This window comes from Rhinatrema bivittatum, chromosome 14, assembly GCF_901001135.1.
Source record: "Rhinatrema bivittatum chromosome 14, aRhiBiv1.1, whole genome shotgun sequence".
Classification (NCBI taxonomy): domain Eukaryota; kingdom Metazoa; phylum Chordata; class Amphibia; order Gymnophiona; family Rhinatrematidae; genus Rhinatrema; species Rhinatrema bivittatum.
In genome coordinates this window covers 16,426,390-16,445,510 of record NC_042628.1, presented here as the reverse complement: position 1 = coordinate 16,445,510, position 19,121 = coordinate 16,426,390, and the positions used below count along the sequence as shown (strand labels likewise).

Here is a 19,121-nt window from a genome sequence, read left to right as displayed (position 1 = left end):
AACTACAAATATGAATCTTTATATGGCATGCACAAGTGCATTTGCTTCCCTAAAAAGTAATTTTACAGATGATGACGTTCTTTCATGGATGGAAGGGATTTACATGTGGAAAAAGGAAAAATTAAGTCAATCAATTTGCCTTCTATTATGGAAATCATTTCCAGAAGGTAAAAACTGTGCTCCTTGGGTATAACAAGCACTGTGCATCCCATTGTACACCATAAATATTTATTCTTACAAGAACCGTGTAACACAGTACATGATTTATCTTAATCAAAACAATGAAATAATATATTACCATTCTCTAGTTATAGTTTTTAGGCAAGAATGTAAAGGCGCTCTTTACATTGCTCATTAGGTAAAATCTACTTTTGTGTTTTCTAGACATTCAAACGGTATCCAAAATACTGGAACAACAGCCATGGACGTTTCTATACAATTAAACTTTAAAAAATAGAATTTGTGCTAATTACTACGTTTCACAACTTTCTTACTAAAAAGGCAAACATCCTGTAAAAATCCTGCCGCTCAGAACTTTTAAACCCAGCATGTTCTCCTCATTCATGAAGCAGCCGCCAGTAACGCTGCACAGTAATTTCAGCACACTGAAAACCAAGAGCCCAATTTCAAAAATGTTTTTCTCCTATAAACTGGAAACAGAAATTTTTTTTGTTTGTTTTTTTTTTAAGTAGTAATTCAACTTGGCCAAAAACGTTTTCAGTTAAAGTGTTGCAGGGTTTAAGTTTTGCTACATGCACCCTTTAACAAAACAAATACTTTTTTTTTTTTAAGAGCTTCGGGAAATCTCATTCCATTCCTCTGTTTTGATTACCCTGGCTTATCTTTTACACTAAAGCAAAGTCCCGGTGAACGAGAAGCTCTCGAAAGGGCAAGCCTGTGCCGCAGGAAATGTGTTCCTAACAGTGTAACATATTCTGTAGTTGTGCTTAATAGAAATTTACACAGGGGGAAACAAAGAGTAAACTGAGAAAAAAAAATCAACCAAGAAGAACCTTTGTAAGATGCAGCCAAGATTTTGTTTGGATTCGTCAAGCGATCTATACGAAATAATTAACATGGCTTGGATAGGGATATGAAATAAAAAAAAATGAACACACTATAAATTCTGCAATTATCGTATTATTGGTGCAGATCTATCATTGGTTACTGTTGGTCGGAGTTTCACAGTAGCAAAGGGATTCTCGCCGCTAAAGAAAGAAAAACAAAATAAATCAATTATTACAGGTATAACAGAAATGGGCAGTGAAAGCAGTAAGAAAATGACCCTTGAAGAGCAAGAGCTGCTTGGCTGCTGACGAGTACAGAACTACGCTATCAGCACACACTGCTGGTCCAAGTGTAACATCTTCTTCGGACCATGGAATTAAGGTTTCTAAAAGGATTTCAGACATGTAGTTTTAAAATTGGTCTTTTGTAATTTTTTTGATCTGTACTATATTTTGCAGATGGTATAGATGCAAATTTGCCCTAATTGCATTTTTTTTTTTTTGAAAATTACAGTCACTTGGAAATATAAGTTTATCCATTCTAACACAGCCGAGTTTAACAATTATAGGACAATTCCTGCTCTGCTGCGCGCTATTGCTAAAACAAGACATGCCATATGTCTGATGGTTGCATGCCAGGTTTTCTTTGTTTCCGGCAACCGTTCTGTCACTCATCTCACAATCTTAAGAATGGCGAGAAGAGAAACTTTATTTTTCACTCAAATATACAGAACGTGCGTTTCTTCTTTTCACCCGCTCTGGTTTCCTTGCTCGCTGAAAATATCTGTAAGGCCTCACTTTCCAGACACATCGAGGCCACTGGGCAGATGTTGCTGAAACATGGCACGAGCGGAGGCACATTGGCAAGACGCTCTCCTATCAAATTTCAGCAAAATCCATTGACAGATGCACAGATGCAGCCTGGACAATAGGCTCTCTCACAAAAAATGTCTAAGGACCCCTGTAGTGCAGTTTAAGAAGCTGGTTCTTCACTTTTGCCACCTTCTGAAAATGACTCAGAAGAAAGGCCCAATATTTAAGACAGACCTAATTAAACATAATAGAATAACTCACTTTTCTTGCCTTCCTACTTGGGACTGGGGAAGGGAGGCAGACTCTTGATTATGGTTTTAATCTTAAAATGAAATCTGACACAAATCTACTCTGATAAGAAGTTTACAATTTGTGATCATTTTAGATCTCAATGTATAGACATCTAAATGGATTATCCTCCTTTCTAACGGGCCGATTCAGTAAAGTCTGCGGGAGAGCGGACGAACGCCCGCTCTCCCGGCGCGCGCACAGGCCACTTGCCTGTGCGCGCTATTCTGTATTTAAATTAGGCGGTGTGATAGAAACGGGCAAAAGAAGGCACTAGGGACACTAGCGCATCCCTAGCACCTCCTTTTGACCCGGAGTGACGGCTGTCAGCGGGTTTGACAGCCGATGCTCAATTTTGCTGGCGTCTGTTCTTGAGCCCGCTGACAGCCACGGGCTCGGAAACCGGACGCTGGCAAAATTGAGTGTCCGGTTTTCAGCCCACCAGCCGCCGGCCCATTTTACATTTTTTTTTTAACCCTTCAGGACCTCAGACTTAATATTGCCATGATATTAAGTCAGAGGGTGCACAGAAAAGCAGTTTTTACTGCTTTCCCAGTGCCGGCAGAAACTAGCGCCTACCTTTGGGCAGGCGCTAATTTCTTAAAGTAAAATGTGCGGCTTGGCTGCACATTTTACTTTCTGTATCGCGCGGGCATAACTAATAGGGCCATCAACATGCATTTTGCATGTTGAGGGCGCTATTAGGTGCCGCGGGTTGTACACTCGTTTTCCGCCCCTTACTGCATAAGGGGGTAAGGGAAAACGCACGTCCAAGGGCAGGTTAACAGTGCGCTCCGATGGAGCGCACTGTACTGTATTGGCCTGTAAGTTAAGCCAAGGTCACAATGTATTAGAGGATGAACACATAAAGAAGGAACTGGTACACTCCTCCCCCCTCTCTATAAATGCTGATATCAAAGATTGTAGTCCAAGTCTGAATGTACACGCTTTTCCCTTCTAGGTCCCTCTGGTTTCCTCAGGCTCCAAAATAAACCTAATCAAGCGTCAGTCAGCATAGTTTCTGAAGCAATGCTCTTTCACTAGCATGTTGCAGACAACATAAAAAAAAAAAAAAAAGAAGTGCCAGGCTGGGTCAGACCAAGGTCCATTGAGCCCAGCATCCTGTCTCTGGCCAGTCCAGGTCACAAGTACCCAACAGATCCCAAACACTTGATCTATTTCACTCCCAAGCCGAAGCCTAAAGTAACTGCTATGCAGCATTTTTTATTTCAATTTTCCAATAATACAGACAAAAAAAACATTTTTAATTCTGTTAATGCAAATAAATACCTCAGGAATGGTGGTTTCATGATTCCATTTGCATTAGGTTTCTGTAAAAAGAAACAAAATACCTTATTAAAACAGGCTATGACTGTAGCTAAGAACAGTAATTAATGTCCATTCAGTCTGCCCAACTTACCTCCTTATTTATTTTATTTGGCTCATTTTAATAAACAGCCTTTCCGAAGATAATTCCACAAGGTGGATCAACAAACATCAAAACATAAACTACAATATCTTCAATAGATACAATATAGCAACTCCAGCATCTCAAACAACATATAAACTAAAACTGCAAAAACTGGCAACAAAAGAACATACAAACATAAAAACATTCACAGAGTAGAACACTCCTAGATTATCAATAACTAAAATTCAATATCCTAAACATTTTTAAAGATCAATTTAAATCTAAATCTCAATTTCTCAAATCATAATTCCTATGCAACCAATAAAATCAGAGAGATAATTAAAATTCAAGCCTAAACTGACCTTATTTTATCAAGGGATTAAATCAGAAAGCCAATGTGAACAACTAAGTCTTCACCCTTTTCCTAAGTGGATTTCATGATGCAACACACTCCAGTTGCTCTTTGCCTTTTCCTCCATTTCTTCAAAACAAAGGGTTTTCTGTACTATGAAAAGTAGCTCACATCATTGGCCAGTGGTTAGAGCAGCAGGCTAAGAACTGGGCAAGCCAGGGATCGAATCCTGCTGATGCTCCTTGTGACCTTGGGCAAGTCACTTCATCCTCTATAGCCTCAGGTACTTGTAAGCCTTCTGGGAACTAGCAACGCCTGCTGTATTTGACTGCAGCTCATCTTGAGTTACCAATGAAAAGCCATGCATTAAATCCAAATAAGTCAATCCTTCTGGCTAAAATTATTAACTACAATACTGTTACCATAATCCTTTTCCCTTCTTTTCCTTATGCTCCCTTTTTCTCCACCAACCTCTCCCCGATCCCTTCTTATTTCCCACTATTAATTTATGCATCAATGTTTTTTTTAATGGTTTATTCTCTGTTTGAATTTTGTAAACCGTTATGATGGCTGCACCGAATGACGGTATAAAAAAAACTGAACAAATAAATAAATCAGACTAATCAATCCAGGCACCAAATGGATAACACACAATTCTACAAGGGGCATCCCCCTTCAGATCCAACTCAAAAGTCTGCACTGAGGGACCCCGTGAGTCTCACTCACCTGACTGACACCAGCAAAGGGGAGAGTTGCACCAATCACCTGCCTCCTAAGGGTTCCTCTCTGCCAGTAATGTTCCTCCAACACTCCACAAGGGACAGGGATAGGTCTGCTCTGCTCCCCGTCACCTACAAGTAACTCCAAGAGTCACACCCCTTGCATACCCCTCCCTCCACATGCATCCATTACATGCCCTTCACATATTTCCATCACCCATACCAACTGTGGCCCCAGCACTGCCCCAATGGGGAACTAGCTCAAACCCAAAAACTGCAAATGCAGGACAGCAATACTGCTACATTAACACTGACCGCGGAATTTGAAGACCCCAATCAAACTCAGACACAATGGAAAGTAACCTACTACGACTACTGCCACTGCTACATGTTCCCTCAGTTCATAGTCTGAAGACCCTCACTGAAGTTCAAATTCATCAAACAGGAACTGCCATGCACCATTCCCTAATCCCCTTGAACCACAAACAATCCAGCAGGCCCTACCCCTCATTACAACTGTATCTCAAATCAACTCCAACCCTCCCCCTCTCCCCACCACATCATAAATCCCTGCGATTACAGGTCAAGGCAGATATGCCTGTTACTACTGTCCCAACCTTGTAAGAGACAGCTTCTCCACAAATCCCTCATCCTCCTACCAAGATGACCTCTCTGCAGGGTCAAAATAATGCCCCCCCCCCCCCCCCGGCCCCAAGACACCCAGCTTACCTCAAGTTAATGTTCCTTAACACCTGTTCCATTCATAACAAGGTGGACCTTCCTGCATGACCTCCTGGCATATGAACGTGCACATATCTTCTGCCTGAGTGAACCAGGGGCACAAACTGCCAGTACCCCTTAATTTACCCAAATCTGTCCCCAAGTCTACACCTACACTCAAATCCCACATAATAGCGAGACAAGGGGATGGAGTAGCCACATTCTTCAAGGAATCACTAGGCCTAACCTGCTCCCTTATTCTGGAAACCTGAAGGCAACACCAGATTACTTACTTTTATGCTGATGACATCCATCTAGTTCCGTCAAAGCAATTGAACTGCTAACTTAAATGTCTGCTTCAGCACAATATCAAGTGGCTTCATTCAAAACAAGTTAAAACGTAACCCTAATAAAACAGAGGTTCTGTGGGCCTAGTAAAATGTCCCCCACTCATCCGCTTTCAAAAAGGTGGGGCTCGAAGGGATAACGCTCTTCGTTAACTCCTATACTTCACTCCCTGAACTCTCAACTCACTGGGAAGACTCAAGTCTAAGCAGCAATCAAAGTGGCCATTTTCATCATTTCTGCCTCCTTCACCCTTTCCTAGATGGCAATACCTTCATCGGTGCTATCCAGGCCGTGTGATCGCGCAGGAAGATTTCTGTAATGCCGTGCAGCTTGGGATCCTGAGCAAACTAAACTGGTCATTTACAACTCTTTCAAACATGTGGCAGCCCGGATGATATGTAACATCAGCAAACTTGAAAAACTCGCTCTGATTCTAAAATCATCTCACTGGCTCCCCGCTCTCTACTGAGCTAAAATTAAAATTCTGGTTCTGACATCCAAGACCCTTATATAGGATGTCCACCATCCTACTCACCAGATGCATCACCCCTTACACACCTGACACACTGTGCTCTCTACATTCGGCATGCCTGGTAATGCCAGTCTCCAAAGCAATGCGCCTTATAGGATTCCTACATGCCTGACCAGCACCAGGAAGATGACCTTTACAGGATCTGCCTCAACATTCAAACTCCCTACCACCTTCAGACTAGCTCAGAATCTTTCCTTCAGGAAAATGGTGAAAACAGCTTTTGGACTGCCCATGTAACATAAGCCATTTCAGGAATTCTGCACCCACTCAGGACCCTTCATACAAACTCCTAACCCCTTCTCTAGCTTGCCGCAGATAATACAACCCCCCGTCCCCTATTCACAGTCTCACCCCTTCCCCTGATCCCCCACTCCAACTCCTAGAAAGATCTCTGTATTTACAGTGCCTTAAGCCACTGTAAGCTATTCATACTCTGATTTGCTAAGTCTCACTTCTCAGGTCCTTATTACTATCATGTATTTGTACTTGATATATGCTGCCTCATTGATTAAATGCTTATGTACCTACTATGATTTAGTATGCCTTATTTATTAGCTGTGTGCCTGTGTGTTAGTATGCCTTATTTATGTGATCTTATTTATGTGCATAATGCACTTATTACATTAAGTGCACTATGCTTCCTGACATGTACTTTGTTATCCTAACTGGTTGTAACATGCTTTGCACTCTATTGCTGAAAAAGCAGGATATAAATCAATGACAATGCATCAGAACAAGTAGCGACTGATCCAGTGTTGTCTTTTACCTAGCTGTGTGTTTGTTTAATAACATTTATGAATGGTTTTCCAGATTTCAATAAATTGCCCAAAGCAATGTACAAAATTAAAACATAAAACAATACATAAAACAAACAACATTAAACCCCAATTAAAACAACAAATTTAAAATATAAACAATAAACATAAGCAAACAGAAGAAAACCCTCCCTTCCTTTGAGCTCCATTCGATTTTTGTTTTTTGGACTATTAGGTGGGCTCTTTGAGTACGCAAATGATCTTTTCTATTGGCTGAACATATCCTCCCTATCACGGAGAAAAATATTTATTATGCATTTCAATGGTTACCACATAATCTTGTCTTATTCAGCTAGCTGTTGAGTTGATCGTCCAAAAGATGGCAGTGTTGCACAGAGCACGAATCAAGCAAACCTTAAGTGTCACACTTACTACCACTACTCATTGCTATTAGTATCCCCCCCAAGATAATTATTAAACTATCACATGTGGTTTAATAACGCATACGTACACAGCAACATAGCAGATGATGGCAGATAAAAGCTTATGCACTCTGTTCTGACAGTTTCTCAGTAATATGGTGAGATATGAACAGGTTCCCATACAGGACACTGGCCTTCCTGAAGTGTTTATACTGCCCCATCACCTGGTTTACAGGCTCTTTCCCACATTCTACTGAGTAGAGGGGGCTTTAATGGAAGGCATGGGGTAACCTGCACGGAGCGCAGTTACTACTGCAAGCAATTTGCTGGGCATACTGAATGGACCATTTGTTTTTTTTACTTGCTGTCATTTACTAAATTGCTATTTAAGTGTTTTGTTTAAAAAAAAAAAGTTTATCTATATATATAAAAATGGAACACTCCTTAATGTCTGAAGATATAAAACAAGGGGGTCACTAGAGGGCCACGTGAACTTTTTTCTCCTGTCCCCCCCCCCCCTCCCGCCCCACAGCTAAATCCTCCTTTCTTCACCTATGTATGCCATATATATATTTGGTGCTTTCTGCTCTCCCCCAAGCCTTCCTCTACCAGCGCTAGTGTAACCGATGTTGGTTTCGGCTGATGTTTTCATTGTGCAGGCTGCCAGCATCCAGCGAGCTGTGGGACTAGTCGTGGAACGGCGTACATGTATGGGAAGAGGAGTGGCAGCAGCACTGCAAGTGCCGACCGGCACACGGATGGGGACTACTGTTGAGGAGACTCTGCCGTGGCGACGTTTAGATCTGCTGTGTTGCTCCCCTGTGAGCTCTCCTACATGAACGTGCAGGACTCCCGCTTGATGATGGAGGCAGGTGCTGCCGAGGAGCAATGCGAGAAGGTCCTCTGGGCGGGTGTGTGGCTGAGGGCAGCCCTCTTACTCTTCTAAGGGAGAACACTGTGGAAACAGATTCATTTTCTCTCTTTTCAGTCTATGGGACTTGATACATTTTTCTGATTGATCACGGCATATTATTTAGCCCCTTTTTTTTTGGGGGGGGGAAATTTCTTACTGGTCCTTATCTTATTTATTTTACTTAATAACATTTCTATACCGTCTTTTCACAATAGAAATTGACCAAAACGGTTCACAAATTACCAAAGAAAAAATTAGGAGATAGTAACTAAAATAAAAATTAAATAAGATAAAATAATATAAAACAAGCAAAAGCAATAAAAAAAAAAAGTGAAGGGTTTTTGTTTTTTTTTTAAAGAGAAAATGGATTGCAGTAATCATGTGTAGGGGGAACTCTGCTTGCTGCTTTGAACACGTGTCTTTCCAGGGCTACATTTTTCATCCTTCCCTACTATGTAAGCGAAGCGATCTCTTTATTTCCCATTAATAATGGAGCCAAGCCATCTGCCACACCGGCTAAGCTTAACAGATCTGCAAAGGGATCCCCTGAATCTGGTGAAGGGTCTGTGGATGTGCACAGAGTTCGGATATTATTGTGGTGGAGTCAGTAATATCTGAAGTTATCAAAGAAATTAAATTGCTGAGAACTGGCATTAGCAGCATAATTACGGACCTCAAAGAAAATATCAAAAGGCTGAAAGAAAGAGTATCTCTAAACGAAGTGCAGGTTGGAGAACAAATTGATTCAACTGCTGATTTCTACAAAAGAATGAAGAGCACTGAAAAATATCACTAAGGTAGTTCCAGAAAGTGATAGGACCAAAAATACAGCTAAACTGCTTAATGATGTCTTAAAGTCTTGTATCTCTAGTTTTGTGGACAGGACTGTATAATTTGATAGAGCATATACAGTCAGAAAGCCGAAGATATCCAAGAACTATTGGTTACTTGCTTACATTATTTTGAGGATAATCAAACAATCCTTAGCAATTTGAGGGTGATTTTTTTTAGCGCTGCCATGGGATGTAATAAGGGGATAGCGTGGAAATGAGCTACGCATAGATAATCCAAGCAAATCAAATATCCATGCAGATAAGCACGCTACAACGCACACTGAAGGCCCCATGCAATAAACTGGTCATAAACCCGCATTAATGTAGTGACCATTGATTGATTCTCAGTTGAAAGCCCTTAAGACAGTAGCGAGTTAATGGTCCAGGAGTGAGACTGAAGGTGGATAGAGCAATGTCTAAACCCTTCATGATCCATCACCAACCGCGTGGGAGCTATAATGGCAGATGCCAGTGAGTAGGGGAAATGCAGCAGAGATTTGGAAGGGGCTACAAAAGCATTCAGCATTTCTGACATGTGCCTGTTCCCTCTCTTCTAGCTTCTGCCGCTTAATTTTTCATCATCCAGACAGGTGCTTACACTTAATTCTCACCCTGACCCAGGCACTAAAAAACCTGCACTAACGCTAGTGTGGTTCTCTGCATTGACCATGAATAGTTAATTGTCTCCTTTGCATGGCATTAGCATGAACTCGTTCTAAACCAGCTGCAGCTTTTTGAGCTGGTTTGTGCATGCATTTTTTCCGTGCTAACTGCATTATTACATACACACAAGATTAGCGCAGAAAAATGCTCGTAATACTATGTGTTAAAAACCTACCCCACTGTGATGGATTGGACTTCAAGGTGGAAAAATAAACATTTTTCAAGATTTATCCCGGTATCCCCTGGAGAGGCGGAAGAGTTTTAGCCCCTCGACTACTGTCTGTTGCAAGGTAAGGAGCATAAAATAATGTTGGAGGTTTTCCTTTTGAATCACAATTCTCCCATGATGGAAGGGACTAGCGCATCATAGATCTGGAAGTATGCAGGGAAGTAATCTGACCGCATTGTGGGAAGAATCAAAACCAGAAGAGGACCCTCTTCACCTACATTGCTAGAGGGGCTGGCAGTTTCACCTAGAAGACGTCATCATAACTATAGAAAGAAATCAAGATTTATCTTCTCCTGAGCACTCAGATGGAGAAATGGAACGTTCTGCTCTTGGCCGACTTGGTTTTTGTGGTTCTGGTGATGTTTGTTTTCCCTTAGCGGGCTATGTATTATGATAAATGGCGGTGGCATCATATTTGTCTGTGATGCATAATGAAGTGCCTGCTTTAATTTGTAAGTGCTTGGGGCTGATAGTCCTCTATTCTGCTGGGCTGGGCTTAGACGCATACGTATTAACACGGGTGATTAGTGAAGGTTTACAGATAGATTAATATTGAAAACCTCATACTATTTGACATCTTTTTTTCTTCTTACTAGTCTTTGCAACGGGGGACAGGGGACGGATGGACACGGGGGATGAAACTGAGCTTTATTCTAGGGTTCTCATCTTCAGGGTGATGTTCTTTATTTTTCGGTTGATGTCTGGGGATTTAAACGAGGGGCAGGGGATTTAGGTCATGTTTTCTTCAACTCTGTTTTAGGATGGTGTCATCTTGCCTTCTTTTGCATGCTTTTGCCTTTGATAGGAGTAGAACTGTTTGCTCCCTTTCCCCTGGGTGAGGGTATTTACCTTTTCCCGGCTGTGCGTTCTAGTTTTTTCATGGTACCGCACACGCCAGACTCATTTTCCTGGGTATACGGGTAGGATGGGGGGGGGGGGAGGAGGTATTTGGCTTGGGATTTTTTGCTTCCCCCCCCCCCCTGCTCTTGGATTACCACTAGGATTGTATTAGATATTGGCATTGCTGTTTTACTTTAACATGCCGTCATTGTTTTGAATTTTCTTGTTTATTGAATGTGAACAAGCTGAATTCCTTGGCTGAAAGGTGCATGGCTCCTTGGGGAAGCTTTTCATAAAAGGGGTTTAGTTTATTTCATACAAGAGACCCATTATAAATGAGATACAGAGTTTTCCCTTAAAAGCAAATATATTGCTTCTTATTTTGCTTCTGCTAAGGTTAAGAAAGGAGAAGTTAGGAATTTTGTTTGCTAGAAATTTTCCCGTTATGGTAAATAAAACCAGGAAAGATTCAGATGGATGATAAATTTTTGGTTAATGGCAAAGTGGCTGGGCGTATGGTTACCTTGGCCTCTGTCTAGTCCCCAAATGTTAATCAAATTGAGTTCATTTCTGCAGGTTTCTCTGACCTTATGCCTTTTTTCGAAAGTAGAATATTTTTTGGGGGTGGGACGGGGGAACGACGCATTAATATGGTCCTTTCTCCCCTGTTGGATAAAACTGGTCTGACCTCTTTAATATTTGAAAGGTAATGCCCTCTCCTGTTTGAACAGTTGCTGCGGAAATATCCTTATCCCAATAAAAAATGATTTTACCTTTTACCCCTCCCCACATAATCCTTTATTCAAGAATGCATTTTATTTGTATTAATGAGATTGAGTTAGGGATGCTATGTTCTGCGGAGGTGACCCTTATCGAAGGGTCTGACCATGCGCCTATTGTGCTAAAATGTTCTTTAAATATTCATGGCCCGAGCACAAGACAATGGAAGCTGGGTGATTGCTGAAGGATGATAACGCGTGGTCAGCGGTGGCAGAGGCTATTGAGGAATTCTTAAAGAGTCAGGTGCTGTCTTGTGGGATGCAGCTAAGGCACCTTTGAGAAGTAAACTGATAGCTTTAAGCACCACTAGAAACTGGGCTTTTGTTCCAGACTGAAGAGTTAAATAACAGATATCATTCCAGGCATGTAAACCGCTGCAACGGTATTTAACTTAGCAACGGTATAGAAAAGTTTTTAAATAAATAAGAGGTCTATTTTAAAATCTATTATTACCCAAAAAAGTGGGTTAAGACCCTTAGGCAACATAAGCAGGTATTTTATGATAAAGGCAACACATTTGGCTCACAAATGAAGGCTTCCCCCTTCATTTAAATTTGGTGAAACATTTTAGGACAGGCAGTTTTGCTTTGATTATTTTGATAAACTCTGCGGGCAAGAACTACCTGCAAGCAAAAACGTGGGTAGCTAGATCATTGCCTCCTAAGTGTTTACAAGACGCTTCTGTTGACATAGGGACAGAACGGAGAGGTGCTATATTCTGGTAGCACCAGTATAGATGGCAATTTTTTTTTTTCATCAATCTTTTTAAGGAAAGGGACAATGATGGGGCAAATCCGCTGGCTCAGTAGCAGTACTGTGTTCAATTTCCATCCTGGCTTCTGTGGGGACAGTGTAGAAGTGTGGAGGGAGCACCGGCCATTGCACAATAGCGACACCTTCTGCCTGGCCTGGGGGGTGGGGGGGGGGGAACACATACCGGGATCTGGAGAGCGCAGTAGCATGCTGTCTCTACCCAAGGACAGTCACTGCAATTACGAGGCTCGGTGGGGAAAACCTCCAGATGGTTTCCAAAATAAAGGCTCATGGCATCATAAGCCCAAAAAAGGCCAGTTGTGACTGAGCTGAAAGACCTAAGTAGTAAATTGCTGGCCTAAAAACCCTCATAGAAACAAACACAGATGATGCTGGCAGAAAAGAGCCATTTCTTCTACCTATTGTGCCGTCATGGGCCTTACGTGATCTGAGATGTTCTCCTCTCCAACGGTGAAGGTCCCTTCGTGCCCATCCTATATAGGCTTGAATTCTGCCCCAGTTTTGATTATCATAATCTCTACTTTAAATCTGTTGCAGGTGTCTATGAAATGTGACACACAAGATCTAAACTCAGGGCATTATGAAAATCATTAGGCACTGCAGTCTATCGGTTTCACCGACTCTTAGAAAATTAAGATCTCCGATTTTGATTGTATTTTACACCACGTTCTCTCCGTAAATGACTATTCTAAATTTCATGGAATACTTTATCTGTGCCCTGTCTTAAAAAGAGAGAGCTGAATTAGAAGAGGCATCTTCCAGCCCTCTCTCTCTCTGTGTGTGAAGCGTTTCTGAGAAGTGGCACTAGAGACGGTCACACAGAGAGTAACCTGGTGCTTTGCTTACTTAGCACCTTTCTGCTGCACTAATAAATCTCCTACTGCTAAAGCAATTACAGTCAGAGGACATGTTGATCTAATGCAGCTTAGTTGGTTGGGCACAGAATTAAGTACCTACCATATAATTTCTCATGCGATACAATTGTCCTAGTTTATCCAATGACTTTAAAGCAGCAGTAGTAGCTCTTACTTACTGCAAAAGAGAGTGACTTCTGCTGCAAGCAGGAGGCTGAAAGGGGGATGGGGAATGAAGTCGTTTACTGCGGCATATTCTTTAAAAACGTGCCAGCAAAGTTAAAAATGCAGCGCCATAATTTGGCTCCTAGAAAATGCTTGGGTGATTATGAAGCAGCTCAGCCTCTGACACGGATGGAGGAGGTGCTGAAAAGAAGCAAGAGAAGCTGTGCAGAGTTTACTTAATTGCTTTGATGGAACTCTGCTTTCAACTTTACCATTCCACTTTTAAAGACTCCCCCCCATTCACATTTGCAGTAGAGTCAGACAGACTTTTGTTTTAAGAGCAGGCCATGGCCTAACTTTTTTTTTTCCCCCCCCATTGATTTATCCATGCAGCATCCTTGGAACCTTCATAGAACCTGAATCCACAAGTTTAAAAATAAACAAAACAAACCTTGCACAATAAAAACAGAAGTAAAAAAAAAAAAAAAAAAAAATCTTATACTACTGTCATCCACATCTGGAACATGATACTCTGGTCTTCAAAAAACAAAAAACCCCCCAAAAACCTAGAAATGCAAAAAACAGACTTGTTTGAAAAGCGAGGCTAAGCTAGCTGAATCTCGTGGAGGCAAGTGTGCCCTCAGAGGAAGCTCCAATACTTAGCTCTGAAGCGCCACTCAGTGTCAGCCCTACTACAAAAACTACAATTATGGGCACAAAACTTGGGCATGATTTCTTTTTAATGAAACACAGAATCCCAGATACAGAATCTCTCTCGTGTATGTAAAAATAGAAAATAAAATAATAATTCAGAAAACTGAACACAGTCGAGATGGGCTGATCAGCCGTAACTTCAGCACGGTTCTGCTAGTTTCATACAGCCACTGAAGTATTTTTTTCACGGTTGGCATTTGGGCTCCATGGCAACCAGATGCATCTCAAGTGTTAACCTCATTCCAAGAAAAGCTAGAGAAGCAACAGAAAAGGAAAGAAAGATAAAGCAAAGTTACTTACCTGTTAACCTGGCATTCACAACTGGGTCACGCGACCTCGTGTGAAGCTGAGTGGAACAAAATTCCAGAGCTTTCCAGAAAAGACTAAGACCTTTTCTACTCATGTGTGGCCCTGCGCATACTGCAGCAGCACCACGGTTTCTCCCAGTTCCAGTTCATTCAAGATATGTAAGGGAGAGAATACCCAGTGGAAGGTGGGAGGGTTTGTGTGACTAGAAAACACCTGTTACAGGTAAACAACTTTGCTTTCTTTGAAGACAAGCAGGTTATATAATTGGGACTCCCTAAGTAAGAGGTGCCTTCCACAAGTGAGAAAATAGCAATCACCATCAATGGATGAAAATATTTACATTTTGGGACAATCCCCTATTACATTTTTTGACATTTTTTTTCTTTTACAAACAGGGAAGACAACCAGAAACCGTAAAATGTGCCCAAAGAGGAATGGAGTTAAGCTCGACCCCTGAAAAAAGGTCACGGAGAACAAGTCCAAAACATACAGCCAATACTGTGATGCGAGTTAGGTGAACTGAACTCCATGTCACAGCCTTGCAAACCTCAAAGGAGATAGACTTTAGATTAGCAACTGATGACACCATGGCCTTAACAGAGTGGGCTCTTGACATGGTTCTCTGAAGTCAATCTTGTCCAGGGCATAACAAAAGGAGATTTTATTTATTTATTTAAAAACTTTTCTATACCGTCGCTAAGTTATATACCACCGCAACGGTTTACAAATAGGCACATAGACTAAGGTAAGTAAATGTAGGATATCGTACATTCTAACAGGTGCCAATAAAGTTCGGTTACAATTTCATAAATTAAATCATTATTTGAGTATTGTTGGTCAAGTCCAGGTATATTATTGAGTTACTATCTCTTTGAGATATTACTTCTTAAATGTAGGATTGAGTAGATTCATTCTCATCTGCATTACCCTGTACTTTCTCTCTCTACCCTCCAGACTCTTTAGTGAAGGCTTTTTTAAAGAGCCATGTTTTTAAATTTTTCTTAAAAGTTTTGAGATTATTCTGTAATCTGAGTTCAGGGGGCATCGTGTTCCATAGATGCAGTCTGCTCCCCAATTGGAAATGATGTGTTTTGTCATTGTATTACATACTGACTGATTTATATGTAAAACTGACATTACTTTCAGTAGCAATTCTAGATGCATATGGAGCACCGCTCTAAGAGATAAGACTCATATGAGACGAGTGCTTAAAGCTTACTTACTCTACATGATAAAGTTATTGCTATTAGGATCAGAAGCTTCCAAGAGATTAACTTTAATTCCTCTAAATCCACTGGTTCAAAAGCAGGTTTAATGAACCAGAACTACATTCAAAGTCCCAAAAGACTGAAGGGTTTGAAACCAGTGGCTTGGTGTGCCAGGGGCCTTTGGATCCTATGGCATGCACTGTTATTGGATGTCCTCTCCAGCTGTAAGCAGTATGCTGATACAGAGCTTGGGGGCATTTTCGTCGACACAGTGGTAAGGCTTGAGAAGAGCAGATGAAACAAATACTGAAGGATTCTTCTTGGTTCACATCTGAACAGATTTTGGTTGACCTGAGAACACTATATGGAGAATCTCTTCCACCTGAAACCATAGCACCTCTTTGCAGATATTACAACATCCTCCAAATTCTTTGGTAGTTAGAGAAACTTGACTAAGCTATGCTAAATATCCATGCTGAGAGAGTTAGTGCTGAAATATTTGGATGCAACAGTCTTCCTCCCTCTTGGATAATTAAAAATTGGATGATTCTCTCCAGGTCGCTTGGGAATTACAAAATATCTGGAGTAAAAAAAAAATCCCCTGGTGACCTTATTCCAGGGAACCAGTTCAATCACTCTGTGTTGTAATAGGGAATTTATTAATTCCTGCAACTGGGTGCTGTTTGACAAGATTATATCAGAGGCTGGGACAGGACAATTTCAAGATAGTGAAGACTAACCTTTGTCCACAATTTGAAGGAACCAGTTATTACCCCATGTTTTTCCAGGTATCTATAAAGAAATGAATTCTGTCCCCTATTCATATTGCTTGATTGTAAAAGTTCAAAACCTTGGGCCTGGCTTGGTTTGCTCTGACGACTTGAGTTTTTGTTTGTCTTCTGTCCCTTTGATGAGAGTGGCGCTGCTGTTGTGGCCTCTGCCTCTGATATGAAGCAGAGGTAGTAATATTGCTGTTTAAACATCAATGTAGATTTTCTGTTAGAGGCTGTTATTTCTCCTGTTGCTGAGGAGTGTGTCTGGAGAGTTCTACAATGATTTCTGATAAGATCCACTCTCTCTCTCTTAATTTCAAGCCAAAGAGATTATCTCCCATACACAGTATGTCCACAAGGCGATCATAGACATCTTCCCAAAGCTCTCGAACATGCCATTCTTTTTGCCCCAATTACCATCATAGAAGGCCTAGAAACAGTTTCACAGGCTTTATGCACAGAGCATAATAGTAGTTTACCACATTTTCTGTACTGCTATGTGGTCTGTGTATTGACTTCTTTCTTCCAGTAAGAGGAAATCTGATAAGGGTTTAAGCTTTTATATGCAATCATGTATATTCTGCACCATATGTAATTGGTGTGCCACAATCCTCAAGCTGCAAGATCCAGGGTCTTATGGTCTTTAATTGGTGGTGTCTTGGAATGATCTCTTATCTTTTTTGGCCGTTTTCAAGGCCAACAGAGTAATTATGGACGCTACACTTTGTTTTGCTCTGGACATAGCATGGAGACTCTCCTCCTTTCAATTTTTGATGTATTGCGTAGAGGATTCAATATCGGGACAGATATCCTCTTAGTGCTGCATGGTTTATCATCGGCATTTAATACAATTGGTTCATGAGTTGCAGCTTTCAAGTTTAGAACAAATTGGGATAGGTGAAATTCCTTTAAGGTGGTTTTCTTTCCTTGATCAAAGGACTCAGGATTATATTGCCCAATAAGTCAACCTAATCACTTTTCAACTTAAGACAGGGATTCATCAAGGTTCCTCCCTCTCAGCTCTCCTCTTTAATATTTACATTACTCCTATCAGATCCTACCAAATATGGAAGTAGATTGCCATTTATATACTGACGATGTTCAATTTTTTGGGCCAATCAGGGCCTTTGATAAAATTAAAACCTGTTTATCTACTAGCCAAGCACAAACTATTGCTAAATTTGGGAAAAACTGAAATTTTATGTCTGGCAAAATTTCCCTCCACTTCTAGACCTGATCGTCTTGAAGTTGATGGGATGTATATATCCATAGTGAATCAGACACACAATTTGGAGTAATTATGGACTCAACTTATCTCTCCGTCCCCACAGTAATAAAGTGGTATAGGGTATTTACTTTAAGCTACGCATGCTAAGACGATTAAAACCTTTTCTTGATTCATCAAATTTACGAAACATAGTGCATGCACTTGTTTTATCCCCATTGGATTACTATAACATTTTGTACCTTGTCTTGCCACAAGCCTCTATCTGTGCCCTTCAACTGGTACAGAATTCTGCTGCTCGCATCATCACTGGCACTTCTTTATGGGAGCACATTATGCCTAAACTTTTTGATTTGCATTGGCATCCCATAAAATGGTGAATCATGTTTAAAATTCTTATTTACTTTTAAGGGTATTAGTTGGTTTTTTCCACTTTTAATGCTATTTTAAAACTATATCAACTAACACACTCCCTGATGTCAGCTTCATAGGACTTACTAACTGTCCCTTCGTTTAAGCAAATTAGACTGAACGAATCAAGGGAACATAAGAACATGCCATACTGGGTCAGACCAAGGGTCCAGCAAGCCCAGCATCCTGTTTCCAACAATGGCTAATCCAAGCCATAAGAACCTGGCAATTATCCAAAAATTAAGTCTATCCCATGTTACTGCTGCTAGTAATAGCAGTAGCTATTTTCTAAGTCAACTTAATTAATAGCAGTGAATGGACTTCTCCTCCAAGAACTTATCCAATCGTTTTTAAACCCAGCTACACTAACTGCACTAACCACATCCTCTGGCAACAAATTCCAGAGTTTAATTGTGCATGGAGAGAAAAATAACTTTCTCCGATTAGTTTTAAATGTGCCACATGCTAACTTCATGGAGTGCCCCCTAGTCTTTCTATTATCCGAAAGAGTAAATAACAGATTCACATCTACCCGTTCTAGACCTCTCATGATTTTAAACACCTCTATCATATCCCCCTCATTAACACTTTTTCTGAGCTGCATATTTGGTTAGGCACATGTGATGTACATATTAGGGACAATTTTAACAATGGCTTAGGGCCTGGAACCTAATTTTTCAAGGGATACTGCCCATGGAATTTTTTTAACACTTTTTTTTTTTTTTTTTTAGAAAATTCAAACTGGCAGGTGCAAATGTGCGTGGATTTAAAACGTGAATCCCTGAGTGCATGCTCCCTCTCCTGACCCAACACTGCCACCACCCTCCAAAGATAAAAATACCCTGTTTACCTGAAATGAAGGGGGGAGCCCTTTTTAATGTGGATAAATGGTGGTTTACCCACATGAAAAAATTTTGAAAATTGCTCCAATACTGTAATGTCACTGCATTTGCTACATCTGAAGGCAAGGCATACATAAACCATTCACTGAGTGAAGGGAGAATGAACCTACAGCTGATACTTTTGGTTTGCATAGAAGACGTACTTTCTGTTCAGTGATGAG

At 40.9% G+C, this 19,121-nt stretch overlaps 1 protein-coding gene across 1 annotated transcript in view; it reads right to left on the bottom strand.

Moving 5' to 3' along the window:
• Positions 1-214: 214 nt before the first annotated feature.
• Positions 215-19,121, bottom strand: part of BAIAP2L1 (BAI1 associated protein 2 like 1) — a 94,098-nt gene continuing 75,191 nt past the window's right edge. The window contains 2 exon segments of the mRNA XM_029576573.1: positions 215-1,208; positions 3,399-3,439. Of these exon segments, the coding sequence (XP_029432433.1) occupies positions 1,133-1,208; positions 3,399-3,439 (117 nt within the window). The 3' untranslated portion in view covers positions 215-1,132.